This window comes from Sinocyclocheilus grahami, unplaced genomic scaffold, assembly GCF_001515645.1.
Source record: "Sinocyclocheilus grahami isolate Dianchi unplaced genomic scaffold, SAMN03320097.WGS_v1.1 scaffold150.1, whole genome shotgun sequence".
Lineage (NCBI taxonomy): Eukaryota > Metazoa > Chordata > Actinopteri > Cypriniformes > Cyprinidae > Sinocyclocheilus > Sinocyclocheilus grahami.
The window spans coordinates 1,567,403-1,577,168 of record NW_015505329.1 but is presented as its reverse complement, the minus strand read 5'-3'; the positions used below and the strand labels follow the sequence as shown (position 1 = coordinate 1,577,168).

General features: G+C 34.8%; 1 protein-coding gene across 1 annotated transcript in view; it reads left to right on the top strand.

The window, feature by feature from the left end:
• The window catches only part of LOC107592172 (thrombospondin type-1 domain-containing protein 7A-like), a 158,669-nt gene that overhangs the window by 65,622 nt on the left and 83,281 nt on the right, over positions 1-9,766 (top strand). Inside the window, exons 4-5 of the mRNA XM_016281573.1 lie at positions 5,068-5,249; positions 8,679-8,747. Of these exons, the coding sequence (XP_016137059.1) occupies positions 5,068-5,249; positions 8,679-8,747 (251 nt within the window). The remainder of the gene's footprint in view (positions 1-5,067; positions 5,250-8,678; positions 8,748-9,766) is intronic.

Below are 9,766 nucleotides of genomic sequence, written 5' to 3'. Positions count from 1 at the left end.
GTGTTTCGTTGTGAAAGCGAAACTACTTTGTTTGGTCTTCCAAAAGAGGACAATATCCGCTTCGTCATGCCTAGAGCTGATCCGTGCTGGTCGCTGAGGGAATACATCAACTTTCACCATGGACAAAGCAGAGTCCAGCCCGCCTCAGCTCACTCTATCCCGGGCTCAGCGCACGCTAAGCTGGGGCTTCCCCTCACGCTAGGCCGGACACGGCATCAACAGTATGTATGTGGCATGTGGCATAACATTTCCGTCTCACGCTTGAGGTATTCGGCCAATCACAACGCACTGGATAGCTGGCCAATCACAGCACACCTCACTTTTTCAGACCGATGAGCTTTGTAAAAATCGACGCGTTTCAAAAAGGCGGGGCATAGAGGAGAAACAATAATGTACAGTATGTGGAAAATAATGTGTTTTTTGAACTTTAAACCACATAAACACATTTCATTACAGCAAATACACAAAATAATGTTCTTTTTAGCAGCATCATATGACCCCTTTAAGACCGTAAATAATCATATAAACTTGTGAAAAATGGGCATCCAATGACCCCTTTAAAAACATTGACTGGTGTAAAAACATTTATGTTATTTTATTTTTCATTTTTGCCACAGGGCCAGTAAAAATCTGAACCGGGTCAGACTAAAAAAAAAAAAATGCATGTATGCATGATTTCATACAGTCAATATGAGTGAGTGCTTTTTGAATTGCAGATATAACACTTTCTTATTTAGACATGACAGCCAGTCGTGTCTCTGTTTGGGATCAAAGGTTTTCAGTTCATGGTTTTATGTGTGAAAATGCATCACATCATTGGAGTGATGATATTATGAAAAAGAAGTTGATTCTTGTCGTATCTCATTATGTGTCAACCCAGAGGAAACATTGCTGCTCAGAAGTTGCTCTTTCGTGTAACTCAAAGGATTAAATGTGGTTCCTAGCAAGCCTGTTATTGAAGTTTCAACTGTTTCAGAAATTTCTTCTTCAGAGAAATGAGACAATTGTTGACATACAGTAAAAGTACATAGCAATATAATGAACAATCTACTGTAGGCACACTAGAAAACTGTGCCTCTATGTACATTTTTCAGAACTCCTAAAACATACCTATACATACAGTTCACTGCAGTTTCCATCTGAAATGAACATGGAAGTAAAACACCAACAACTTTTGTTCCTTTCCAAACAAATTATGATTACGGGGCAGATTATCAATTAATAGAGACTTCCTTTTGTGTGGTTCCTTGCACAAAACTGTTATGACCTTAAAACACTTTACCATAGTGCATGATTTGAAAATAATATATTTTGACATTTGCATTACATAACCAGCTCTATATGTGTGGCTTCTCTGATGTAGTAAAGTTGCTCTGTAGCACACCTGGTACAGCAATGCACTAGTGATGTGGTACAAGTCTGTTAAACATGAGTCATGATAAAAGTGCTCAAAGACATGTAGAAAAAAGGTAAAATGGCACTGTTGCTTCAGCAAATGCATTTTTTAAATCTCTCATATGCTGTCGTTTAGGTTTAGAATCCCATTTAGTGTGGGTGGTACATTATTTTCAAAAATAATAACGCATTACACTTTTAGCATCACTCACTGGATATTTAATTTCCCAACAGCCGCATTACGTGCAACAACTAATATAATAAACATTGCCAGATTCAAGTTCATCCATTTCGGATAAAACTGAACGTTCTTTTTGGGGCCACTCGAAACATGCAAGAAGCAACATATCATTCTGTATAGGATTATTATAGTTAACTAAAACTAAAACCATAATTTTATGTTAACGGTAACTAAAATAAAATAAACATTAACTGAAATAAAATAAAATAAAATTGGCATGTTTTTTTCTTTATTTAGTTTAACTTGATATACTAAAATAACTAAAACTAAAATATTAATAAAACAAAATAATAATAAATATGTACACAAAATGACAAACACACAACAAAATAACTGAACTGAAAAAAAAGAAATAAAAAATGCATATTAAAAAATAAATAAAAAGTAGGCATATTAAAAACTAAACTAAACAAATATATAACACAATTTAAAATTAAAACAAAAAATATATAAAAATAAAAAATAATTCAAAATATTTATTAAAACGATAGTATTTCAGTGATACTAAAATAACACCTGTTATAGAATTGTTACCACATTTTTCCAGCCTGGGTTGAAAATGAATGTAAATAGAATCAAAAGACCATTTGGTCTGATAGAATTTGAATTCATATTGAAATCTCTCACTGTTATCTTGGCAAATCTGAGCACAGTTGGAGACATTATCGAGATCTCTTCTGAATCTCTAAAGGAGACGCGTGCAATGGTCTATTTCTCTGGAGGTAAATCTAAGAAGCAGGAGAACTATGTAACAAAAAAACACTAAGCTAATTTGCGATCGATTTATTCTTACTGCTGTCAAGGAGAAGCAATTGAGATGTTAACGATATCTCATTCGGGATTTTCCTATCCTGTGGACGGTCTGATAGAATTTGAATTCATATTGAAATCTCTCACTGTTATCTTGGCAAATCTGAGCACAGTTGGAGACATTATCGAGATCTCTTCTGAATCTCTAAAGGAGACGCGTGCAATGGTCTATTTCTCTGGAGGTAAATCTAAGAAGCAGGAGAACTGTGTAACTAAAAAACACTAAGCTAATTTGCAATCGATTTATTCTTACTGCTGTCAAGGAGAAGCAATTGAGATGTTAATGATATCTCATTCGGGATTTTCCTATCCTGTGGACATGTACATGAAATAAGCAAAAAAAAAAAAAAAACAGAAGTCACTTCTCAGCATGATGAACTGTAATGCTTTCTGCTCTTCATGGAAAAATGCCGGGGTGGAACGGGAGGCCCTGCCGGAAGCCGCTTGACCCCTGCTCTGCGTGAGCGGTGGTCCCAGTGAGAGTCAGCACATGAGCATATGGAAACGGGGTGAGACGGATCGGGCTGGTCTGTGGTCCTGAGCCAAGAGAGATGCACTGACAAATAGAAGTGATCTTAAGAGCTCGGTGACGCTGCTCTAATCTAGTTCTCTCACAGATGGCATGCGCTGGTTCGCCGTCACAGGGCACACAATGCTTTCTGAGTCTCCCACATACTATGAACAGACAGCTCGAGAAGATAATGGATATTTGCAATTCTGTGTCGTGCTATTGCGAAAGTGGGAAAGAGAAATCACAAATTACATCTCTTTAAAGGGGTCATATGATGCGATTTCAAGTTTTCCTTTCTCTTTGGAGTGTTACAAGCTGATTGTGCATACATAAGATCCCTGAAGTTGCAAAGACTAAAGTCTCAAAACCAAAGAGATATTCTTTATCAAAGTTAAAATCTGCCACGCCCCACTAAAACGGCTCATTCTAACACGCCCCCACATATCTACCTCACTATGTGGAAATATTAGCATAATGCGGTGTCTGTCACGCGACTCTGTTCCCCTTTCGGGCTCTGTCTTTACATCTATTTTGAAAGATGAAGCTCGCGATTATGGTAAGGGGCGTTACATTTCCGACGAGTGCTTTCGGTGTTCGGCCTATCACAATGCACTGGGTCAGCTGGTCAATCAGAGCAGACTGCGCTTGTCGGAAGGAGGGACTTTGTAGAAAACGAAGCGTTTGAGAGAGGCGGGGCATAGAGGACCTACAATAATGTACAGTATTTGAAAAATAATGAGTTTTTTGAACATTAAAGCATGTCAACATATTCTGTTACACCAAATACACAAAATAATGATCTTTAAAAAAGCATCATATGACCCCTTTAATATCGCAATTTTTTTTCCAAGACAGAAATGGGATTAAATGGAGGTTGAATAGAGATTCTGAAGTCTTTTCAGACTAGAAAAGATCCCAGTAATCAAATGTGTCTTAAGGTTTAAGAGATCTATCCATCCACCTACCTATTATACTATACATCCATCCATCCACCAACCTATTAACCATCCAGCCATCCATCTACCAGCTTAATTAACCACCTACTTATCTACCTTTCTATCCATTCACCAATCATCCATCTATCCATCCAGCAGCCTACCTACCCATCTACTTATCTACCTACCTATCCATCCATCAACCAATACATCAACAGTACCATCCCTCCATCCAACAACCTACCTACCCACCTACTTGTCCACCTTCCTATCCATTCCTATCCACTTACCTGTCCATCCATCAACCCATCCATCTACAGTACCATCCATCCATCCAACAACCTAGCTACCCACCTACTTGTCTACCTTCCAATAAATTCACATATTTATCGATCCATCCATCTATCCATCCATCCAACAACCTACTTACCCACCTAATTATCTACTTTCCTACCTACCAATCCATCCATCCATCCATCCATCCATCCACCCACCCATTCACCTATCTATTATCCATCCATCCATCCAACAACCTACCTACCCACCTACTTATCTACCTTTCTACCTACCTACCTACCCATCCATCCATCATATTCCAATTAAATACCTGCATTTTAATATAGGTGGCAAACAGTATACATAATTGCTCTTTGAGTTGCAGTTTTAAATAATTGCATTTTAATTCTGCTAAGTTCATATACAGTAATTGTTATTTTTAACTAGAAACATTTGTAAAGCAAAATGCTTGAAATTTGAAGTTTTGTAGACTTTACAGATTGTGAGAACGAAACACAATTGTAATATATAAATTTACTTTAAACTTTTATATTATAACTTTTAGTTTTGGTACTTTTTACTTTCTGTACTACAAAATATATTATTGAAATGTTTTAATAGTAAAAATGTTTAGTTTTAGTTAACAACAGCACTGCCTGTTAGGTCTGCAAGTCAGAAGTCTTAATATGATTTCAGACATTTATTGTCAAATTCTTCCAAGATCCTTTTTTTTTTTTTTAAGCATTCATTTAAACATTTGTTTGGGTATGTACATGACAGTGACACATGGATTGATGTCGTTGTTTGGAAATGTTTAAAAAGATTTATTACAGCAACAGTATGGGTGACTCAAAGCACAGATTCAGAACATAATAGCCTGTATTTCATGTTAATTTCAGTTATGCCTGGCGGACCACTGAATGGAGCGAATGTCGTGTTGATGCACTGCTCAGCCAGCAGGACCGGCGGCGTGGGAACCAGACGGGTTTGTGTGGTGGAGGTGTGCAGAGCAGAGAAGTGTACTGCTTCCAGGACTATGCAGAACTTCACAGCTACATCTATAACAACAAAGACAAACAAGGTACAGGTATCTGTTCAACAGTTTATAGTTAACAGAAGTATGGCATTTTTATCCACAGACATTCAATTCTAGACACACTTTTTTTGTTGTTGTTGTTGAGCAAGTCACCCGAACAAAACCATGATTGGCTGATAGTACAACAAATATGTGTTCAGTCCCAAACCCTTCACTATAGTGACTATCCTGAGCTGTGAGTCCTCCAAATCTTTATAAGTTTCATATGATTCCATAAGAGAATGCGTATAGGTTTCATATGATGACAAAAGCAAATCTTTTTAAGTTCCATTTGGTTCCATAAGAGAATCTTTAAAAAAGTGTAATTAATATATATTTCCTTTATTAGATGTATTTGATGCTTTAAGCAAATCTTTGAATCATATGATTTCATAACAGAATCTTTATAACAGAGTTTCATATGATGCCGTATGTGAATCTTAATAAGTTTCATACAATTCCATAAGTGAATTTTATAAGTTCCAGTTGATTCTATAAGAGAATCTTTATGTTTCAGATAATGCCATAATCAAATCTTTATAAGTTCCATTTGATTCCATAAACAAATCTTTATCATTTTCATTTGATACCATTTGATACCACAGAATCTTTGTTACTTAAGATGCAATAATTAAATCTTTATATGTCTCATAGGACTCCATAAGAGAATCTTTTAGTTTAATATAATGTCATTGAAGAGTCATTGAGTTCCATATGATGCTGATATTGAAAACAGTTCTTTATGAGAAAAAGAAACATCGAATCAATTATTGATTTATTGCAAAACATCTAGTATTATAACATAACATTTTGTGATTTACGTTACTTTGCAAAAAAAAAAATTCTCAGAACAATGTAAATCCTAGAATACATGGATCTCTCCCTCATGCTTTTCCTCTTTCCCTGCTTTTTCTGTCCACCACCCATGTGCATGTGTGTGTGTGTAAATCTCTTACTCTACTGTATATATTGCATCAACATTTATTTGCATGCTTCACACACAAACACACACACCATCACTCGATTAATGGCCCACCCATCTTCATGGAAAATACTTTTTTTTTTTATCTCACTCCCTCCTGCTCGCTCTTTTGATGCTCAGAACTGTATGGTGAGCACTTTGAAACTTATCGTAACGCACATGTCTCCGTACATTAGAGCAGATGAGCGCTGACTGCATGAAAAGCTCCGGTTAAAGAAGTGCTATTAGAACAGACCACTGGTGGAGCTGCATATGCTGGGAAATCTGTGTCCTTATCAACGCGGTGCAGGAGACGCCTCGCTTCACTGGGGGGTAATCTGCTCCGCTGACAGCAGATACATGAACGCAGACAGTGCAGAAAGTTAAAGGGAAAATGTGCTGGAGCGTTAGTCAACTGATGGAGTCGTGATGTTCTCACCCTGGGAGGATGTTGTCAGCTTCAAGATTCTTTGATGTGATGAAACCTTCATCAAATCTATCTGGAAGTGATGCTCATTTACATTTCCTTCTAAGAACACAACACTGCACTCACAGCACAAACAGAACGATATTTCCCACAGGTGGCTTCACTGTCTTAAAATCAAGTGTTTCCAAAAGGATTTTAAATCCTGATGATATAGGAGAAATTCCAATTTGATTTCATAAAGGAATCTTTATGAAAATTTCATACGATGCCATAAGCAAATCTTAATGTTCCATTGGTTCCAAAATAATCTTCATAGGATTCCTATGATGCTATAAGTGAATCTTTATAATTTCCATTTGATTCCATTAATGGATCTTTAAAATTTCCATTTGATTATATGAGAATATTTATAATTTCCATTTGATTGCATAAAAGACTCTTTATAAGTTTCATGTGATGCCATAAGCAAATCTATATAATTTCCATTTGATTCCATAAGATAATCTTTTTTTTTTCATGTGAAGCCAAAAGTGAATCTTTATAATTTCCATTAGATTCAATAAGATAATCTTTGTTTCAGCCATAAGTGAATCTTTATAAGTTCAATTTGAATCCATAATAAAAATCATTATGTGTTCAATTTGAGTTCCATTTTATTACTGTATATAAAATAATTGTTATATGTCTTATACCAAGTCATAAGCGATAATTTATAATTTCCATTAGATTCCATAGAGAATCTTTGTAAGTTCCACATGATTCTATAATCTACATATCTTTATACTGTAAATTTCATATGACTCCATAATTAAATCTTTATGAGTTCCATTTGATTTCATAAGAGACTCTTTCATATGATGCCTTAAGCATTTATTTTTTATTTTTTTCATTTTCATTTGAGTCCGTAGGAGAATCTTTATAAGTTTCATACGACGCCATAAGGGAATCTTTAAAAGTTCAAATTGATTTAATAGAATCTTTGTAAGTTCCATATGATACCATAAGTGAATCTTCACAAGTTCCATTTGATTCCATAAGATAATCATTTCAAAGTCCATGTGATGCTGCAAGATATTGTTTTATTTAATATAATGCCATAGGAGTATCCTTGAGTTCCATATGATGCAGAAAATCTAAATGATTCTTAATGAGAAGAGAGTTCTTTGCTGAAGTGCTGCAAAAATCCATTGAAGATGCTTGATTTTGAGAGTGTAGGAGGAATCCTGCAGCTTTTGACTGGCTGAGATCTGGGCACAAGTAAAAGCTAACCAGCTTATACCTCACATTATCACATTACTGTCTGAATGAAAGTCAACGGAGGCGATGAACGCTGAATAAACTGCCATGACATTCGATTGGACAGAGCTATATTTGGAGTCTACTATGGAAAAAATAAATGTTTTTTAGGGGAACCAAATGTGATGGATGTGATTCATTTATGGCATTACAAAGCAATGGGTTTGGCTGGTTATCATGAGCACTTTGGCCCTGCTGGTCAATGACATAACCAGAGGTTGCATTAACTGAACATTTTTCTGTCACTTACCAAATTGTAAAAAACATTGACAGATAATTCAAAATGCTTTCTGTTGTTTTGACAGATATAAAAAGAAGTTGTCTGTTCTATTGCATTTGGTGAAGAAAACTTGAGAAAATAAAATATGAAAGTAGACTGAGAGGTGTGAGTAAAGATTTAAATAGAGAAACAAGAGTTTTTCATATTTTACTGACAGGTAAGAGTAGAGCATGCTGGAAAATTTACAACCCAGTCCATCAGAATGAGAGAAAATTATTTTATTGTTTTTAAAATTGTGATTAAATGGATGTTATTTTATTGCATTTTCTGAAGGACTCTTAAAAGGTTAAATATATATATTTTACCTTGCCTACTGCTTTTGATGTCACAGCTCAGGATACTTAAAGCTAACCAGCTTATGCCTTAAAGCTGTAATATTTTGGAAATAGTCACAGTATAGAGCTCATAGTGGTAGTATTGGTATTTGTCTCTTGAGTGATGTTTATTAGCAGTAGTTTGTGTGTTTTGTAGAAGGTCAGTCTCCAAACAGCCAGATGCCTAGTGTCCCTCCCCTCCTGTCTATCAGCTATGAGATCTCAGGTAAGATTTTTAACTCCCTAAAAAGGAATATTTTGGGTATTTTTCAACTGAATGTAAACACACCAGTATTGCTTTGAAAGTAAAACCAGCACTTTTATTTTATTTTATTATTTTATTTTATTTTTAAATGTATTATTTATTTTTACATTTATTATTTATTTTAATTTGTATATTTATTGTGTATTTTATTTAAGTTAATTTAATAATTGTAATTATATTTAATTGTTATATTAATTTTAATTCTATATTTTTAATTACATTTATTTTATCCTCTTTCCTTTCCTTTTTGTATGTGACATAATGGTCTTTGTTTGATCAGATCTCTTTGCTTAAAGCATGTTTACATCTTTTGTTTGCTTAGTCTGTTTACTCTCTGTATTTTTGTAAGTGTTTGTGTCCATGGAGAGCTGATTACAAGGGTACATACTGATGCAACACTCTGTGCTTAGTCAACACTATCCTTTGGGCACCAGACAACTGACAGAGAATGATTGACAATGACAGTCATTCTGACAGCTCCTTACTGTACACTCTTCTTCAAAAGAAATAAAAAAATGGTTTGTATTTGCTTCATTTGGGCCTTTTAAACTAGCCCCTTTTGCCTATGATTTCATGGGCTCTATAACACAGAGCGAAGCTTAGCCTGCAGTTCTTTTGCTAATCGTGTATATTTTGATAAGCACTACACTGTTCAAAAGTTTGAGGTCAGTATTTATTTTTAAAGAAATGAATACTTTTATTCAGCAAGGTAGCAGTAAATTGATCAAACGTGACCGCAAAAGACATTTATGAAGTTACAAAAAATTTTCATTTAAAAAAAATGCTTTTCTTTAAAACGTTCTATTAACAAAAATATTAAGCAGCAATTTTTTTACATTGACAATAATAATTTTTTTCTTGAGCACCAAAGCAGCATGCTATAATGATTTCTGATTTCGTTTTTAAATTCTGCTGAAAAATTCAGCTCTGCAATTACAGGAATAAACTACATTTTAAAATATATTCAAATAGAAAGCAGT